General features: G+C 44.2%; 1 protein-coding gene across 1 annotated transcript in view; it reads left to right on the forward strand.

The window, feature by feature from the left end:
- SPIDR (scaffold protein involved in DNA repair) overlaps positions 1-20,921 on the forward strand; it is a 156,741-nt gene that overhangs the window by 125,568 nt on the left and 10,252 nt on the right. The window contains exons 7-8 of the mRNA XM_017516401.2: positions 8,646-8,856; positions 9,466-9,618. Of these exons, the coding sequence (XP_017371890.1) occupies positions 8,646-8,856; positions 9,466-9,618 (364 nt within the window). The remainder of the gene's footprint in view (positions 1-8,645; positions 8,857-9,465; positions 9,619-20,921) is intronic.

Consider the following 20,921-nt stretch of genomic DNA (forward strand, 5'->3'; position numbering starts at 1 on the left):
TCAGGCAATTCTCCTGCCTCAGCCTCCTGAGTAGATGGGATTACAGGCACACGCCACCATGCCCAGCTGATTTTTTGTATTTTTTAGTAGAGACGGGGTTTCTCCATGTTGACCAGGATGGTCTCGATCTCTTGACCTCGTGATCCACCCGCCTCGGCCTCCCAAAGTGCTGGGATTACAGGCTTGAGCCACCACGCCCGGCCTGTGTTTCCTTTCTTTCTCTGCAGAAAGTGTGTTTGTTATTCTGCAGCTTAACCTGTGGATTAGCTATTGTTCGCCAGCACATAGAGTGTTGCTCACAGAAAGAGAAATCAGAGGACTGAGTTATAAAGATAAATGAACCACATTTAGCTCTTTATTTTTATTATCAATACTTCACCACCTTTCATTTCTGTGAGGGATTTTTCAGATTTTCAAACCATTCTCATGTATATATCATTTTATCTCAGCAACATTAGTGTCACTGTTCCTAATTCCAAGTGGAGAAGACCAAGGCTAGGCCTGGTTACCTGCTGTCTTTGATACACACGACCAAACCCTGGTGGAGTCTGGTGTGGGTTTCCTAACTCTTACTCAGCCCAGTGTCCTGTGGTGCCTCCTGGCTGCACGGTCCCTCAGTTACCTGGAGCCCTGGGGGTGGGGCAGGGATGTAACACGCCCCCACCCCCAGCCACATGCTGGCTGAGTTTGTGCAGGTACTTCACCACCTTGCCTCGTGTCCTTGTCTGTCAAATGAGCATGACATTCTGTCACCATAATAGATTATTCTAGGATGAATTTAGGAGTTTTGAAATACTGTTTTTCCTTTGTTTCTCTTCATCTGTTCCCTTCATCATTTGACAGCTTATCAGTGCTTCTCATGAAGAATTAGAGAATGACTGACATGGGTCCTTCGGTGGTGCTCCCTGTGAGCACCCCAGTGTCTGGCTCAGCAGATAGGAGGACAGGGCTCCCAGCAAGGACTAGGCAGGGTATGTGCTATGTGTCATACTTTCCAAGCCCATGGAGACCTAAGATTGATTTCACGCTCCTCTGCCCAACTTGAGAAGAGTTGGTGTGTGTGGGGATGCTCTTGGCCTCTGGCATTTCCTGCTATTCTGGATCATAGGCCAGGCTGTGGCTCGCTGTGCAGGTGCTATTCACCCACGGGGGGAATGCTGTCCTCAGAACAATCACATGGCACTTGCAGCCCACACTCCTGCCCACGGCCCTCTGAGACCGAGGTTGAAAGTAAAGAAAGCAAGTGTCAAAATGCTTACACTAAAGCCAGTTAAAGGAGAACGTTGTGGCAGAGAGAGAGCAAGGGTAAAGCAGGTCATCACCTTGCCCTGTGAAGGGGCCACCCTCAGGGAGGTAGAGAAGATATGTTAATCTCCTCCTGTCCAAGAAACAGGCCAGTACAGGTGCGGCTTTCAGCAAGCATGGCTTCCAGTGAGTATGTGTGCCTAGGAATCAGTGGTCCTATATCCACGAAACAAAGACCTGGAACCCAGTGGAACAGGTTCCATGATCCACTGAAATTCTGTCTGTCTCCAGTAGTCTGCTTTTCTGGGTAAGAGAATCACCAGAAAGCAGCTGTCTCAAGAATGAATTGAAATAAGCGGAGTCCTGGGGCCAGTCCATGGTTAAGCCAGTGGCCTGCATCCTTGGCAGTGAAGATTGACTTTCAGGATGGCACCATGAGTCATTGCTGGAACTTGAGTCATAAAAACAGACCCAGACCAGGTGTGGTGGCTCTCACCTGTCATCCTAGCACTTTGGGAGGCTGAGGCAAGAGGATCTCTTGAGATCAGGAGTTCCAGACCAGCCGTGGCAACATAGCGCCATCCCATCTCTACAAAAAATAAAAAATTAGCCAGGCATTGTGCTGCATCCGTATTGTCCCAGCTACTTGGGAGGCTGGCATGAGAGGATCCCTTGAGCCCAGGAAGTTGCTCCAGTGAGCTGTGATTGCACCACTGCACTCCAACCTGGGTGACAGAGTAAGACCCTGTCTCAAAAAAAAAAAAAAAATCGAGTTGTATTTCCTTTATACTAATGACTAAGTTGTGAAGGTGAAAAAGATAGTTTTCTTATTTAACTTTTATTTTACAATAATTATAGTTTCACAGTAGGTTGCAAAGAAATATACAAGGGGGTCTAGTGCACCCCTCCACCCCCAGGCCAGTCTCCCACACCCATAGTAACCACAGCAAAAACCAAAACAAAGAAACTGACATGGTCACAATCCATGGAGCCCATTCAGGTTTCAGCAGCCATGCGTGCACTGTATGTGTACGCACACACGCTTCTGTGCAGTTTTGTCATATGTTCAGCCTTGCATCACCGTCACTGCAGTCAGAATCCTCTGCTATGCCATCACCACCGATTCCCGTGTTCCCCTTTATAGCCATGTGCATCCTTTTTCTATCCCTAGCCCTGGCAAACAATCACATGTTCTCTGTCATTATAATTATGTTATCTTAAAGTTGTTACATGCAATATGTATCTATATTAGTTTCCTAGGATTACCATATAAAGTTCCAAATACTAGGTAGCTTAAAACAATAGAAATGTATTCTGTCACACTTCCAGAGGCCAGAAGTCTGAAATCAAGGTGTTAGCAGTGCCAGGCATGGTGGCTCACACCTGTAATCTCAGCACTTTTGGGAGACTGAGACACAAGGATCACTTGAGGCCGGGGAGCCCAAGACCACCTTGGTCAACATAGAGAAGCTCTGTCTCTATTTAAAAATTTTTTTAGTTAGGCTGGGTGCCATGGCTCACATCTGTAATACCAGCACTTTGGGAGGCCAAGGCAGGCAGATCATCTGAGGTCAGGAGTTGGAGATCAGCCTGGCCAACATGGTGAAACCCCATCTCTACTAAAACTACAAAAAATTAACTGGGCATGGTGGTGCACACCTGTAGTTCCAGCTACTCGGGAGGCTGAGGTAGGAGAATCACTTGAACCTAGGAGACAGAGGTTGAAGTGAGCCAAGATCGCTCTACTGCACTCCAGCCTAGGCGACAGAACAAGACTCTGTCTCAAAAAATAATAATAATAATTAAAGAAATATAAGGTGTCAGCTAACAGTATTATCTGGAGATTCATCCAAAGGACTAATAGTGCTGAGCACTCTTCATGTGTTTACTTGCCATCCATATGTCCTCTTGGGTAAAATGCCTGTTCACGTCTTTTGACCATTGTCTGATTGGATTGCTTGTTAGTTTATTGTTGAGTCTTTTAAAGTTCTATTTTCTAAATACAAATCCTTTGTCAGGTACAGGATTTGCAAATATTTTCTGAGGATCTGTAAATTGTATTTTCATACTTTTAATGGTTTTTTTCAAAGTAGAAGTTTTTAATTTTGATGTGGTCAGATTTAGCAAATTTTCCTCTTACAGGTCACAATTTTGTTGTCAAGTCTAAGAGAAGTCAAGTCTCTTTGACTAGTCACAGGTCCCAGAGTTATTCTCTTGTGTTCTTTTCTAGTATATTTAATTTTACACTTTACCTTCAAGTCCATGATGCATTTGGAGTTGGGTTTTGTATAAGGTACGTGGTTTAAGTCAAGGTTAATTTTTTCACCTTTGGATATCTATTCATTCTATCACCATTTATTGATAGATCATCCTTCCTCTATTAAATTGCTGTTGCACCTTTGTCAGATATTAATTGGGCATATTTGTATGGGAGAGATCTAGTTTTTCCTGATAAATTTGCATTGATAATATTTTTGTGTAATTACTAGCATTATAGGTGTCTATATCATCTATGCTTAAATACTTTTCCTGGGCCGGGTGCGGTGGCTCACACCTGCAATCCCAGCACTTCGGGGGGGCCAAGGCGGGCATGTCACCTGAGGTCGTGAGTTCAAGACCAGCCTGGCCAACATCGTGAAACCCCATCTCTCCAAAAATACAAAAATTAGTTGGGCATGATTGATGACAGGTGCCTGTAATCCCAGCTACTCGGGAAGCTGAAGCAGGAAAATCACTTGAACCCAGGAAGTGGAGGTTGCAGTGAGGCAAGATTGTGTCACTGCACTCCAGCCTGGGTAACAGAGAAACACTCCATCTCAAAAAAAAAAAAAAAAAACTTTTCCTGATATAAAAAAATTTTTATTAGACTTTTTTCTTTTAGAGCAGTTTTAGGTTCACAGCAAAATTGAGAGGAAGTACAGAGATTTTCCACACACCGTCTACTCCCACACATACATGCCCTCTCCATTACAAACATCCCTACCAGGGCGGCACATTGCTTACAACTAATGAACCTACATTGACACATCATACTCACCCAGAGTCCACAGTCTACATGAGGGTTCACTCTTGACAGTGTAATTTTATGGGTTTGCACAAATATGTAATGACCTGTATCTACCACCATAGTATCATACAGAGCAGGTTCGGTGCTCTAAAAACCTGTACTCCACCTGTTTATTCCCCCTGCCCACAAATCCATGGCAAACATTATTTTTACCATCTTCATAGTTTGACTTTTCAGAATGTTGTATAAAATTGGAAGTGTACAGTCCAGCCTTTCAGATGGACTTCTTTCACTTAATAATATGCATTTAAGTTTCCATGACTTTTCATGGCTAGATAGCTCATTTCCTTTTGAGCACTGAATAATATTCCATTGTCTGGATGTACCACATAGTTCAGTTTAGTTATTCATTTACCTGCGGAAGGACATTTTGGTTGCTTCCAGGTTTTGGCAATTATGAATAAGAAACTTTTTTTTTTTTTTTTTTTGAGACAGAATCTCACTCTGTTGCCCAGGCTGGAGTGCATTGTCACAATCTCAGCTCACTGCAACCTCCGCCTCCCAGGTTCAAGAGATTCTCTTGCCTCAGCCTCTTGAGTAGCTGGGATTATAGGCATCTGCCACTACACCTGGCTAATTTTTGTTCTGTTTTGTTTTTTTGAGAAGAAGTCTTGCTCTGTTGCTCAGGCTGGAGCACAGTGGCATGATCTCTGCTCACTCCAATCTCCACCCCCTGTGTTCAGGCGATTCTCCCACTTCAGCCTCCAGAGTAGCTGGGATTACAGGCACCTATCACCATGCCCAGCTAATTTTTTGTATAATTAGTTTCACCATGTTGGCCAGGCTGGTCTCGAACGCCTGACCTTGTGATCCGCCCATCTCGACCTCCTAAAGTACTGGGATTACAGGTGTGAGCCACTGTACCCAGCCGTTTTGTTTTGTTTTGTTGAGAGAGACAGAGTCTCACTCTGTCGCTCTGGCTGGAGTGCAGTGGTGCAATCTCAGCTCACTGGAACCTCTGCCTTCCAGGTTCAAGCAATTCTGTGCTTGCGCCACCATGCCCAGCTAATTTTTGTATTTTTGGTAGAGATGGGTTTCACAGTGTTGGCCAGGCTGATCTTGAACTCCTGACCTCAGGTGATCCACCCACCTCGGCCTCCCAGTGTGCTGGGATTAGAGGCTTGAGCCAGTGCGCCCAGCCTAATTTTTGTACTTTTAGTAGAAACAGGGTTTCACCATGTTGGCCAGGCTGGTCTTGAACTCCTAACCTCAAGTGATCTGCCTGCCTCAGCCTCCCAAAGTGCTAGGATTACAGGTGTGAGCCACAGTGCCCAGTCAGAGGAGAAATCTATTTTTAATAAAATTTTAGCAATGTAGTGGTAGTGCTGCTTTAATCAGTTACTGATGTCTTTTTGCAGATTATTTTATTGTTAATGACTTTGTTCATAACTGCAATAGTAGAGATAATTTTTTTTTTTTTTTTTTGCCCAGGTTGAGAGCAATGGCACAATCTCAGCTCACTGCAACCTCTGCCTCCCAGGTTCAAGCAATTCTCCTGCCTCAGCCTCCTGAGTAGCTGAGATTACAGGCATGCACCACCACATCCAGCTAATTGTGTATTTTTAGCAGAGATAAGGTTTCTCCATGTTGGTCAGGCTGTTCTTGAGCTCCAGACCTCAGGTGATCTGCTCATCTCGGACTCCCAAAAAAGTGCTGGGATTATAAGCACGAGCCACCATGCCCAGCTAGAGATAATTTCATAGTTAATTTCAAAGGAGATTAGAACATTTTGGTTCATTAACAGATTGAAAGAGAGACCACTGGCCAAATCCAGAGTATTTATAAAGAGCATCTAAAATCTTTGGAGACTGTCAGAACTTCCAATCTCAGATAATCTTATAGAAATCTTTGCTCTTCCTGAAACATTCACCAATTTTTTTTTTTTTTTGAGATGCTCTGTCACCCAGTCTGGAGTGCAGAGGTATGATCTCAGTTCACTGCAACCTCCACCTACTGGGTGCAAGCAATTCTCATGCCTCAGCCTCCAGAGTAACTGGGATTACAGGTGTTCACCATCACACCTGGCTAATTTTTATATTTTTAGTAGAGGTAGGATTTCACCATGTTGGCCTGGCTGGTCTTGAACTCCTGACCTCAAGTGATCCACCTGCCTCAGCCTCCCAAAGTGCTGGGATTACAGACGTGAGCCACCACACCTGACCAGGGAAGAAATCTATTTTTAATAAAATGTTCACAGTGTAGTGGTAGTACTGCTTTAGTTATTTATGTCATTTTACAGATGATTTTATTGTTACTACGTTCATAACCCCAATGGTAGAGATAATTTCATAGTTAATTCAAAGGAGATTAGAACATTTTGGTTCATTAATAGATTGAAAGAGAGGCCACTGGCCAAATCCAGATTATTTACAAAGAGCGCTTAAAATCTTTGGAGACTGTCAGAACTCCCAACCTCAGATAACCTTATAGAAATCTTTGCCCCTCCTGAAATATTCACCAATTTTTTTTAATTTCTTTCTTTTTTTTTTTTCCTTCGAGAGGAGGATCTTGCTCTGTCATCTAGGCTGTAGTGCAGTGGTACAGTCACAGCTGACTGCAACATTGACCTCTTGGGCCCAAGTGATTCTCTACCTCATCCTCCCAAGTAGCTGGGACAAGAGGCACTCGCCACCACACCCAGCTTTATTTTTTGTAGAGATGGGGGTCTCACTTTGTTGCCCCAGCTGGTCTCAAACTCCTGGGCTCAAGTAATCCTCCCACCTCAGCCTCCCAAATTGCTGGGATTACAGGCATAAGCCACTGCACCCAGCCCACTCATTTATTTATATCAGTATGGACCAGTGGATTCATCTTTTATTCAGCAAGTTGTATCTATTACTGTATTCATTTTGATGCTCAGTTTTACCATATTTAAGCTGTCTCCTGTGTCCTTTGGACACATCCCCATCATTCTTTGAGTACCTTCTTATTTTCTGACACAGTAAGATGTGTCAGACTCATCTTTTGCTTTCTATGCTCTGGAATCAGCCATCTTTTCAAGAAGCTCTGGTTGATTTTAATGGAGAATGATGTTTGTTTGTTAGTTTTTCAGAGATGGCGTCTTGCTGTGTTTACTAGGCTGGAATGCAGTGGCTATTCGTAGGTACAATCTTGGTGCACCACAGCCTCAAACTCCTGAGCTCAAGTGATTCTCCCACTGCAGCCTCCCGAATAGCTGAGATTGCTCCTGAGTAGCTTGTGCCACTGTGCCTGGTTAAGAATGATATTTAGAAGCCAAGATCTGGGTTCTAGGTGGGCTTGCTGCTATTGGGATGTCATTGCCTTTATGCCCTCTCAGTGGACAGAGGAAGGAAACGTGTGTGTATATTCTTCCACATACACACATACATAACCATATCTACTGCTGTATTTCTGTATATCTAAAATCATGATTTCATACCAGTACTTCCAACTCCAGAGCATTACCACAGAATTTATTCTAAGTTTCCCTGTTTCTATATGTATAACTCCCTTTTCCAACAGTGAGAGGCTTGGCTTCATTTTCCTCAATATTACTTATTCATACTTCCTGTGTGTAATCAACCTCCTGACAGTGTAGACCACCTCCTTCATCCCAACCCACAGCTACAGACCACGCAAGTGACCTTCTCTGCCCAGTCCTGTTAACCACCCATGTGGAATCCTCAGCCTGACCACACAATCTGTGCCAGCAACACCAGCTGAACCTCCAAGTAGCCACGTCCTCAGGCCCTGCCCCTGCTTACCATCCTTGGCCCCATTTGCGTCTACTGAATCCTAAGCCCTCACCATGAGGAAGGGGCAGAATACCAGCTTAATGGAACTTGAAAAGGCATTACAAGTTTTACAGATAAGAAGAAAATGAAAAAGAAAACATGTAGAAGAAGAAAAGAAAATAATAAAGCCTGTTGCAAGTACAACAAATTTGCAACACCTGCTTTATACCAAGGCCCTAAGATCTATTCCTAACCCTCAGGAAACTTAAACTGCCTGGAAAGAATAATATATATGTACTAGTTAGGAAACAACATTGTAATTAACACTCTTAAGTATATAAACACAGGACCAGGAGAAAAAGAACAATGGATTCTGCCTGAGGAGGTTGGCGGACAAATGGAATGCTGCCAGGGAAGTGTGGCCTGTTCCCAACGAAGGAGGCCTTTAACCAGGTGCAAGGTCGAGGATCCCAGGGCACATGGGGCTAGTGACCAAGATGTGCAAAGTCTAGTGTATGTTTTAAAGTGTATTTAAAATAACATCTTAAATTGTTAGTGTATATATAACTTTTGCTTTTAAATGCCTTTAAAACATTTTTGATATGATACTTAATCTTTATTTTGTCTTCAAATTGTAGCTGAAGAGTCTGCTTCTTCTGGAGCAAAGGGAGATCTGGCTACTGGTGACTGACGTCACCCTGCAAACAAAGGAGGAGAGTGACACCAGGCTCCCCAAAACCCTGCTGGTCTATGTGACCCCCTTGTGTGTGCTGGACTCTGAAGTCCTGGAGGCACTGGCTGGGACCGCCCCTCACAGCATTTTCTTCAAAGATGCTCTCCGAGACCAGGGTATGCTTGCTTCTCCACAGTTTGGGTGCAGGGGCGGCTGATAGGTGCCCATAGAATAGCTCTTGTGGCCTCTGGGTGCCTCCATGTTGCTTGGACACTGCCAGCGTCTTCAGGGAGCCCATCACAGACATGGCCCATGTACCAGCCTTCACTGACCCTGTAGCAGCCACCTGGGCAGAACCAGCTCTGTGGAGATGCTATTGCTCACTCCAGAATTGTCTGCCAGTGGCTCCCTGTACTGCTGCAGAATCCACAAACAAACCAAAAGCTAGAATATTACAAATGCATATATGTAGATCAGCCAATTCCTTTTTCCAGGGATCAAACTAAAATACTGCCTAAGCTGTCTTTTTACATTTTTATTGAGACATAATTCACATTCCACGTAATTTACCCTTTCTGGATTGACTTGAATCTCACATCTGAGTGCCTTCTTAGCTTTGTGCACGGGGTTTGGAGTGTGCCCACACAGTGCATTGTGCTGCTGGACAGTCTCATACCTGCACCTTCCCCTATGTGACTCTAGTGGTAGCAAAGGAGACTGCTGTTATTGGCACAGTTCACTTTTTTCGTCAAGTCTTCAATAACCTGAAGTGTCTGTGTTGGCAGGTCGGATTGTTTGTGCTGAAAGGACTGTGCTCTTGCTTCAGGAGCCCCTTTTGAGTGTGGGCTCTGGCGTAAGCTCCTGTGAGCTGCCTGGCCCGGTGACGCTCGACAGCCTGGACTCTGCCACACCTGTCAACTCCATCTGCAGTGTTCAAGGTAGGCAGCGTCTCACAGGAAATGGTGTTTATACTTTATTAACTACTTTATATGCATTTAGTCATTTATTCAACAAGGATTTGTGGAGCACCCACTAAGTTCCAGACATTGGATACATAAGGAACAAAAGCAGAAGTTGTTCTTGGTATCAGACTCGAATCAGAAGGATGTGAATCAGCTGAGCACAGACAGGCCTAGCCCTCAGGCCCTGAGTGCTCCAGCCGCAGATACCTGGGCCCATGTCTTGTCGGGGAACTCAGGGAAGGCTTCCCAAACACAGGAGTCTCAAGCTGAGATCTGAAGCATAGAGGGACTACTTAGGTCAGGGATAGAGCAGGAGGAACATTCTTGGGAAGAGAGCCGGACTTCAGAAGGCCACTGGCATGAGAGAGCTGGTGAGCAGGGGTGCCGGGAAGAGGCAGGACAGGTAGCCGGATAGAGCTGAGGGCAAGCTCAGGCTGGTGGTGTCAGGAGTGCACTGTGTCACTTGCACAGGGGGCCTGGTCTGATGTCCTCCGTACAGAGCAGAGTGGAGGGGCTGGGTGGCAGTGGGGGCAGCGGTAGAGAAGGAAATCCGGGGTGGACTTAGGGAAATCAGAAGTTTGAGCAATGAATTGGGCATAGATGGAGTCAAAAGACATAGCTGATGACCTCTGAGCTCCTGGCTCAGACGAGGTGACAGTGGTGCTGTTCATTAAGTAGGATGTGGCAAACGAGGTCAGCTTTGAGGGGACCCTCTCAGTTCTATCTGGAGAGTTTGTGTGTTTTGTATACATCTGAGATGTTCAGCAGCTGATGGGATATGTGAGTCTGGAGCTGAAAATAGCATTAATATTTTCTCTTTTTTTACTTTATAAAACTTAGTAATAAAAGTCATACATGTCTAGCAGAACTAGTGAAAAATAAATGAAGATAAAGGTAGCAGCCCACCCTCCGTACCCAGCTTCCTGCTGTATTGGTGCACCCAGGAGACACAGCTATTTGCCTTGAGGGGGCGTGTGTGCTTGCAAGTCAGATGGTTTATTGCACATTATTCTGCCACTCACTTCCCTCACTTGCTTCCCTCTAGCAGAGATGTCTGTGCAGGTAGGGAGAGAGATCTAACTCGAGTTTGTAACATAGCATCCCTTCATATGAATAAACTCTTCCTCCAGTCATGGACATCCAGGATTTCTCATATTTTTGCAATTATTAAACAAGGCTGTAATAAACATTCTTGGATATCAGTCCCTACCGATTTCTGTAAAGGAGGACTTCAGCAGTTTGGCGTTCGTGGACTTTTTAAACAATTTTATTGAGCCATAACTCAGTAATACCCTACAATTCACTCATTTAAAGTATTTTTAGTATTCACAGAATTGTGCAAACATTACTGCAGTCTAATTTTAGAACAAAAACCCGAACCCATTATCAGTCATGCCCTGTTACCAACCACCCTCCCACACGCTGGTCTTAGGAAACCACCACTCTACTGTTTGCATCTATGAATTTGCCTATTCTGAACTTTTTTTTTTTTTTTTTTTTTTTTTTTTTTTTTGTTTTTTTTTTTTTCTTTTTTTTTTTTTTTGAGATGGAGTCTCACTGTGTCACCCAGGCTGGAGTGGAGTCGAGTGGTGTAATCTCTTCTCACTAAAACCCCTGCCTCCTGGGTTCCAGCAATTCTCCTGCCTCAGCCTCCCAAGGAGCTGGGATTATAGGCACATACCACCATGCCCAGCTAATTTTTGTATATTTAGTGGAGACAGGGTTTCATCATATTGGCCAGACTGGTCTTGAACTCCTGACCTCAGGTGATCTGCCCACCTCAGCCTCCCAAAATGCTGGGATTACAGGCGTGAGCCACCGCGCCCAGCCTATTCTGGACATTTCATGTGAACTGGAATAGTATTTTGGTGGGTGCAAAACTAATTGCAGTTTTTGCCATTAAAAGTAAGGGAAAGAGCTGAGATTACTTTTGCACAAACCTAATATACTATGTGGTGTTTCATGATTGGCATCTTGCACTCAGCATAATGTTTTCAAAGTTCATCCACAATGCACTGTGTATTCCTTTTATGGCAGAATAGCATTTCATTGTACAGATATGCCATATTTTATTCTTTCCTCAGTTGATGGACATTTCATTTAGGTTGTTTCTACTTTTTGGCTGCTAAGAATAGAGCTGCTATGAATATTCATGGACAAGATTTTGTTTGAACACCTGTTTTGAAATTTGGGGTATGAATCCAGGACTGGAATTGCCTAATCGTATGGTAACCCTGCATTTAACCTTTTTGAAGAACACCAGTATGTTCCAAAGCGGCTACACTAAGGGTTTGTGCCTCTTCTTTTGTTGTTGTTGTTGTTGTTGTTGTTATTGTTTTTTCTGAGACAGAGTCTCACTCTATCACCCTGGCTGGAATGCAGTACCGTGATCTCAGCTCACTGCAGCCTCCGCCTACCGGGTTCAAGAGAGTCTCCTGCCTCAGCTTCCCAAGTAGCTGTGATTACAGGCGTGCACCACCACACCTGGCTACTTTTTGTATTTTTAATAGAGATCGTGTTTTGCCATGTTGGCCAGGCTGGACTCGAACGCCTGACCTCAGGTAATCCACCCACCTTGGCCTCCCAAAGTGCTGGGATTACAGGTGTGAGCCACCGTAACCAGCCAGTTCGTACATCTTTAATAGTAAAAGATTTTGGTAAATTAGTTAACAGAAAGCATATCAAAATTCAGACTTCCTTGAGTAATGTCTAAGATGGCTGGTTTTCCTCACCCTTCCCTATAACTAGTTCCTGATGTTTTATAATTGTTGATGAACAGAAAACTCCTGTGATTCCACTGTTGCTTTCACCTTCTTTTCACTGTGTTGAGGCCATTTGGATTTTCTCTTCTGTGCATCTCCTTTTGGGGCTAATGCGGACACATAACTGCAGTTATGGGTTGATGGCTCATATGGGGCCTCCATTTTCTCATCTGTAAAATAGGGTTAATGGAATCAGCCTCCAACCACTGTTGAGAATTAAATGAGATAATGTTCAGGAGGCTTCGGGGGCTTTGAAGCTCTGAGGCATCTCAGTACTGGTACCAGGAGTCAGGAAGGGAGGGAGGGATGTCAGAGGGCTGTAGCCAGTGACTGCAGTGGGTGGTTGGCCTTAGGACCATCAGGATTTGTCAAGCAGAGTTGGGTAAGGCCATAAGAGCTGGTAGAAGGGCACATGGAAAACCCACAGACGTGCTGGGAGCAGTTGTAAACCCTTTCAAGTGCTGTGAGAGAGGCAGGAACCAAGAAGAGCAGCAGGGGATCCAGTTGCTTGTGTATCGCTCTGCTTTCCCTGGCCATGTGGAGGAGATGATATGGTTGGATTTTTCAATGAAGAAATTATGCAGCCCCATAGACCATGACGCAAAGCAGCAAGAGATGATTAGCAGGAAGAGGTAGAAGGGCAGAGGGTCTGCAGGGGTAGAGCAGACTGCCTGGCCCATGTGAGCCAGCATGGAGCTACCCCTTGGTGTAGAGCAGCACTGCACCCCTGAGCAGACTACAAGGACAGGGCACATGGTGCAGAGGAGTGCAGTCTGCTCCCTGGGGTGCATGCGCTCTTTGTGTGCCTTTGGCAATGTCCCATCACCTGCTTCCAGAGCTTTTTGATCTCCAGGCGCTTCTATAAGGACATCCCTTCCACCTTCCTTCTCTTAATTCGTTGCTACCTGTTCTCCTCCCACCCAGGATTGGCCAGGGGCTCAGAGAGAGAACATCCCACAGTGGAGGTCTCAGCTCTGGGTCTGAAAGTCACTGCCATGCCACACACCAGTTAGGCTGAATGGGACCCTGTTATTCTATGACCATAAGAATTGCCACCGCCCATAGCAGTGTCTCATGAGCAATTATGTACCTGAAGAACCCCAAGGAGGGTTTCCCTAACGCGTTCCTGACTACAGGCAGTGAGTGCCACAGAGGTGCACACAGAGGCAGACACTCCCCTGTTGTGCCTGTGGCAGTAGGCCTGGCTGTTGGTACGCTGAGGGAACTTGGCTCTAGGTGGTCAGATGCAGCCTCATGTAACTTAGTGCTGTGACCTCCCTGTTGGGCATTAGCTGTGGTGACAGCAGCTGGGAACACTGATGAGGTTCAGCCATCCTTAGGCCCCACCTCACTCAAACTGAACCTTCATATGGGTGGTAAGAACTAAATATGTGTAATGTAATCAATAGGCACATAAAGCTCTGTTCCTGATAGCAAATTTAGGTGTTCCAGAGATCCGCACTGGAGAAGCAAATTTAGGTGTTCCAGAGATCCGCACTGGAGACCCTTAAGCACCTAAGCACTGGCAGGAGAGCAACACGAGACGCCATTCCTAACACTTGTCTGCTGCCTTCAGATCTCTGTGGGCTTTGCTGAGTGTAACACCTTTCTAAAATGAGAGAGGCGCTGGAGCACATGCTCTGCTGACACCCTCCTTCATCAGAAACAGCTGCACAGGTCCAAGCCCCGTGTCCATGTGCAGACACATTGAAGGACTCCAGAGGCTGGCTTCCCATGACCAGTCCACCCAAGCCACATTGCAAAGCTTGCAGCCGGGATCTGTGTTTTTATTCCAAGGTTTGAATGGACAGTAAGAGTGGAGGCGTGCTCTGTTAGAGCTACGTGCTTGCCTCCACGTGCAGTAGAGAGGGCATCATATCAGTCACATGCATTTGTCCACTGCTCAGTCAGCGCTCTTCCCAGCCCTAAGCAAAGAAGCAAGATTTCTAAACAGGGGAGGAAAACAGACTCCAGCTGGTTCATGAATTTTGCATGTATTAAGATGAAAAGGGGTGTTTTGTTTTCTGTGCCCTCACTTTATAAGTTGGTGGGATCAACATTTCTGACTAAGCCAGTTGTATTTGACACTTTTTCCTGTCTCAAATTCACTTAAGAAATATGCTTAAACTATTTATCTTTGACTCTTTTTTTCTTTTTTCTGTACCTCATTAGAGGAAAGAGCTCCTTTTTATTTCATTTGTTTAACATGGGCACTAGTCAGGAGATGAATTACTATCCTCATGGTTTAAGTAACCTTTCTTTTTTTCATTGTACATTGCTAAAATTTTATAAAGTGTAAACCACAGGAGGACATTCAAACATTACCGATAAACTTTGTTTTCTTCTAGAGAAATACTGAAGAACAGAAATAAGGTCTTGGCCAGGCAATGGCAGGATTCTTTTTTTCCCCCTCAACTTTTAAGTTCCGGGGTACATGTGCAGGATGTGCAGATTTGTTAAATAGGTAAACATGTGCCATGGTGGTTTGGTGCACAGATCAACCCATCACCCAGGTATTAGGCCCAGCATCCATTAGCTGTTCTTCTTGATGCTCTCCCTTCCCCCACCCAGGGCTCCTTTTTAATAAAGAAAAGTCGGAAACCCTTACAGGTCCTCCTTGTGAGAGAGCTGTGGGTGAAGGCTGAGGTGAGGTGGTGAGCAGGAAGGCAGTGGGTTTTAGGGAAGTTGGCCCACAGGGCACCGGGACAGCACTGAACACAGGCACCATTGGTTTGCCAATGAGAAGTTCTAGGCCTCTCACATCAGTTAATAAACGTCCTAGGAAACCAAAGTCATTTTAGTGGCCTGAGCAGGGAGGAGGCATCCCTGCCATCATAAGCTTCATGGAAAGGATATAAGCACCAGTTGTGTCTGGGCAGTCTCATTATGGCCAGCATTGCCAGCAGCAGGGGATTTGCCTTCTCCAAGCAGCTACAGCTGGCCCAGGCACTGGGCTAACATGGGGAGGGTGCCCTAGGAGCCAAGCTGAAGGGACCAGGGGCTCCCACACCTGGGAAAGCCAAGGGAGCCAGGGTCTCAATGCTCCTCATACCCAGGGAAGCCAGGGACCCCACATTTCCCAGAGTAAACCCACACTCAAGGAACCTGATGCTCTTTACATTTAGGGGAGCCAGGGCTCCTGTGCACCCCAACACCCAGGGGAGCCAGCATTCTCTGTTTGTGTTGTACAGTTCTGTTGGTTTTGACAGATGTATGATACTATGTACTACCATTACCCTCACTGTATCATTCAGAACAGCTTCACCACCCTAAAAATCCTGTGCCTGGCTCTTCATCCCTCCCTCCCCACTAACCACTGGCAACCACTCATCATCCCTGTAGTTTGGCCTTCTCCGGAATGTCATATAGTTGGAATCATACAGTATGCAACCTTTTCAGATTAGCTTATTTCACTTAGCAATATGCATTTAAGGTTCCTCCCCATCTTTTCATTGCTTGATATCTCATTTCTTTTTAGCACTGAATAGTATTCCATCGCATGGATGTGCCACAGCTTTCTGGTTTGCTTCCAAGTTTTGGCAATTATGAATAAGGCTGCTATAAACATGTGTAGGCAAGTTTTTGTGTGAACATGCGTTTTCAACCTATGTGGGTAAATACCAAGAAGTATGATTGCTGGATCATGTTTAGTTTTGGAAGTAACTGCTAAAGTGTCTTTCAAAGTTGGTTGTATCATTTTGCGTCCCCACCAGCAATGCATAAGAGCTCCTCTTGATCTGCATCCTCACCAGCATTTGGTGTTACCAGTGTTTGGGATTTTTGCTATTCTCATAGGTATGTAGTAGTATCTCATCGTGGCTTTAATTTGCAATTCCTTGATAACGTATGACATTGAGCATCTTTTCATATGGTTCCTCTTTGATGATTTGTCTGTTCAAATCATTTGCCGATTTTTTAATTGGGTTGTTCATTTTCTTGTTGTTGAGTTTTAAAAGTTAACAGTCCTTGATCAGATGTATCTTTTGAAAATATTTTTCCCAGCTCATGGCTTGTCTTTTCATACTTTTTTTTAATTTTTTTTATTTTTTTGAGATGATGTCTCACTCGGTCACCCAGGCTGGAGTGCAGTGGTGTGATCTTGGCTCACTACAACCTCTGCCTCCCGGGTTGAAGCAATTCTCCTGCCTCAGCTTCTCAAGTAGCTTGGATTACAGGCACCCACCACCACACCAGGCTAATTTTTGTGTTTTTAGTAGAGACAGGGTTTCGCTATGTTGGCCAGGCTGGTCTTGAACCCCTGATCTCGGGTAATCCACCCGCCTCAGCCTCCCAAAGTGCTGATATTACAGGCATGAGCCACCACATCTGGCCCTTTTTATACTCTTAATAGTCTTTTTGCAAACCATAAGTTTTAATTTCAATGAAGTCTCACATCAGTTCTTTCTTTTATGAATTGCACTTTTAGTGTTACATGTAAAAACTCATTGTCAAACCCGTGATCATCTAGATTTTCTCCTGTTTTCTTTCTGGGAGTTTTAATATTTTACATTTAAGTCTGTGATCCATTTTGAGCTAATTTTTTGTAAAAGATGTAAGATCTATGTCTAGATTCATTTTTTTGCATGTGGAAATAATCTAGTTGTTCTGGCACCATTTGTTGAAAAGAGTATTCTTCCTCCATTGAAATGTTTTTCCTTTTTTTTTTTTTTTTTGAGATGGCGTCTCGCTCTGTTGCCCAGGCTGGAGTACAATGGCGCAATCTGGCTCACTGCGACCTCTGCCTCCCAGGTTCAAGCAATTCTTCTGCCAAAGCCTACTGAGTAGCTAGGGTTACTAGCTACTCACCTGACTAATTTTTGTATTTTTAGTAGAGACGGGGTTTCGCTATATTGGCCAGGCTGGTCTTTGTGATCCGCCTGCCTCTGCCTCCCAAAGTGCTGGGATTACAGGCGTGAGCCACCACGGCTGGCCTGTCTTTGTTACTTTGTCAAAACTCAGGTGACTATATTTATGAAGGTCTATACTGTGTTCCCTTGATCTGTCTCAATTATTGCAACTTTTAAGTCTCGAAGTCGGGTACTGTCAGTTTTCCAACTTTGTTCTTGTCCTTCAATATTGTTTTGGCTATTCTAGGTCATTTTGCCTCTCCATATAAACTTCAGAATCAACTTGTTGATATCCACAAAATAACTTGATGGGATTTTGATTGGGGATTGTGTTGAGTCTATAGATCAGGTTGGGAAAAACTGACATCTTTATATATACATTAACTTTTTGGTATTAACCCTGCAACTTTGCTGTAATCACTTAGTTTCCAGTAGTTTTTCTTGTTTCTTTGGGATTTTCTACATTGAAAACTAGGTCATCTATGAACAGTTTTCTTTCTTTCTTCTCAATCTGTGTCCTTTTTCTTTTATTTTCTTGTCTTAATGCATTAGCTAGGATTATCAGTACCATGTAGAATAGCAATAGTGGGACGTCCTTGCCCTGTTCTTAATCTTAAGGGTTAACCATTTAGTTTCTCACCATTGATTATGCTGTTAGCCAGAGGGGTTTTGTTATTCCTTTTGCTAGAGATAGTATCACTTCAGAAGAAAAGAATATTAGCTCTCCTTCCCTTCTTTTATTACACTCTTCCTTTCCACCTACCTACCTTTGCATCTGCACTTTATATTATTAAAATTGATATCATTCTGTTCTATAACTATAAAGCTTTGCATGCATTATCTGCAGGTTGAGTCTGAAAGATGAAAATCAGTAAATGGTATTTAATTATTATGATTATACAAGCTGAATATCTCATGTCTGAAATGCTTGGAACCAAAAGTGTTTTGGATTTTTTATTTGCTTTTTTTTTAATCCTTTTTTTTTTTTTTTTTTTTTTTTTTTTTTTTTTTTTTTTTTTTTTTTTTTTTTTTTTTTTTTTTTTTTTTTTTTTTTTTCTTTTTTTTTTTTTTTTTTTTTTTTTTTTTTTTTTTTTTTTTGAGATGGGATCTTGTTATGTTGTCCAGGCTGCTCTCAAATGCCTGATCATACTTTGGTTTTAATTTTTTTGAGACAGGATTGTCCAGGTTGGAGAGCATTGGTGTGATCATAGCTTACTGCAGCCTTGAAACTGAGATAATGTCAACTGTATTTATAACTGTTTTCTATTCATTGCCCCTGTTTCTTTATTTTTTTTTTTTTGTCTTCCACTCTCTTTCTGCCTATTCTCATTTTTATTGAATATTATGATTCTGTTTTCACTTTTCTTTCAAAATATCAATTATACTTATTTTTTTCTACTGGTTGCCCTGGAGTTTGCAATACACTTTATAGCCAATCAAGTCCACTTTCAAGTAACACTGTCCTGCTTCACAGGTAATGCAGGCACCTCATCTCAAGAGTGTTCCCAATTCCTTTTTTATCTTTCCCATCCCATGTAACACTGCTGTTACGCGTCTCACTTACTCAAAAGGTGTAATCATTGATTACATTATTATTATTTAAATAAATGATTATCTTTTCTATCAATTTAGAATTTGATAGGTACAAGATTTAATTTCACCTTCATTTATTCTTTCTCTAATACTCTTCCTTTCTTTATATAGATCCACATTTTTAACATTTCATTTTCCTCATATGTTGCCATTTTCATGTAGCATTCCCTGTGGGCCTCTTCTGCTTCCAGGCCTGCTCCACAGCTGCCCTGAAGGCCCACATGTAGGGCTCAAGATTTGTAAACAGACTTATCACAGAGGCAGGGCCAAGTGCTGCCAGATCCTCTAATGAGAACTAGTCAACTGGGCATTAAGAGAAAACGAAGCCCCAGCTGCAAAATAGCAGAGATTATCCAAGCCTCACATACAGGAATGTCCATAGCAAGGTAGCAGCTAGGCAGTGACCCGCGCTTATCAGTCCTCAGCTTGCACACCGGCCAGCCACGGGCCTGCCCAAATCCGTCAAATCCATCCAAGGCTGGAGCCCTCACTGCTCTTTGACAATACCAGTTGCCCCCATGTCAGCACCTCAGCCTTGATCTGCTCCTCCCTGCCCTGGCCCGGAAGGTCTCAGTGATGACATGTCCCCTGCATGGCTCCAAGGGGACTCCTTCACATCTGCAGAGAGTTGGTGCTAGGGCTTGGGCAGCTCTCATCAGCAGCTGAACCAGCTGAGCTTCTGGGTCTCAGATGGCTGAATACTGAACCTTTTCTCTGAGCAGAGCTTAAAAGGACCCTGAACATATTCTGAGCGTGGAGCACTCACTCACAGAGCTGGCAGCATCCCTCTGTCCATCCAAGCCTCAGTGACAGGGTGAAAGGGAGGTGCTCACTCCTTGCTGGATCACAAGGCCTCCTCATCTCTGTGCTCCCTGAGTGGCAGCTCTGGGATGTGTGGAAACGTCTTTCTGCTGTGTCTTCTGGGGTGAAATCATTTTGTAGCACTGTTTTTCCCACCCTCACACTGCTCACCACCTCTCTATCCACCACTCACTAGCGATGGGCCCTGGCGCAGGGCTGCGGGAAGGGATGCAGCAAGCTCACATCTCCATGGAAAGCGGGGCGAAGTCCTGTCTAAAACCAGGTTCCGGCCTCTAAAGAGACGACTTGTGAGCCCTGACTTCTCTCCATCTGGAGACAGGGAGGAAGAGGGCATAGCAGAGTTCAAGTTACTGAAGAAATGTGTGCACCAGGTTGTGGTGAACGCCAGACCCACCCATCCTGAGGACCCTTTGAAAGGACCTTTTTAAAAAGATATGTTTGTAACTAAGCAATGCCCCTTTCCCAAACCTGATTACAAGACATTTCTGCACATAAGACAAGCAGCAACTTAATGGCAAACTGCTGGCAAGCTCATGAGTGTGGTGTCCTCAACCCTGATGTAAACTATCTTTTTCTTTCTGATGCTCATTTCAATGAATGTTTAATCATACACTTCCCAGCCATCTCTTGAAATGTATTTAGGGTTGCCAGAAAAGATTTCCAGTTGCTTATGGACCTCAGATGAAATGCATTTCCTCAACTCTTGCCTTTTTCTCTAATTGGAAGGAAACTGCTTAATCCCGCATAACGTAAATGCTATTAACACCCATGGATATCCTAGGATGAAAATGAACTTTGGCTGGTAGCAGTCTACTTTTTATTAACTAAGGTAGCAGTCATTTACCAAGCACCGGGTAAACCAGTGAGTGGGCCTGTGCTGGGCTTGCAGGCCCTGGGCAGGAGCCAGGTGGTGCAGGATGTGCTCTGGGACTTGGGGAAGTGGCCACTCCATCTTCCCTTTGTACCTCCTCATGCACCTGCCTGTTGTGAATTAGTCAACACTGTGTTCCAGCTCCATTATGAGCCTTTATTGACTTTGCATTTCATCCCTTTGACTCACCTTGACAATGTCATTAGCCTTTTCAAAATCAAGATCTATTATTTTCATTTTTTAAAAGTCAGTCAAGTATGCATTGCATGAATGCACTTTAATAAACCAAGCCAGGCCGGGCGCGGTGGCTCAAGCCTGTAATCCCAGCACTGTGGGAGGCCGAGGCGGGTGGATCACGAGGTCAAGAGATCGAGACCATCCTGG

This window comes from Cebus imitator, unplaced genomic scaffold (assembly GCF_001604975.1).
Source record: "Cebus imitator isolate Cc_AM_T3 unplaced genomic scaffold, Cebus_imitator-1.0 Scaffold584, whole genome shotgun sequence".
NCBI lineage: Eukaryota > Metazoa > Chordata > Mammalia > Primates > Cebidae > Cebus > Cebus imitator.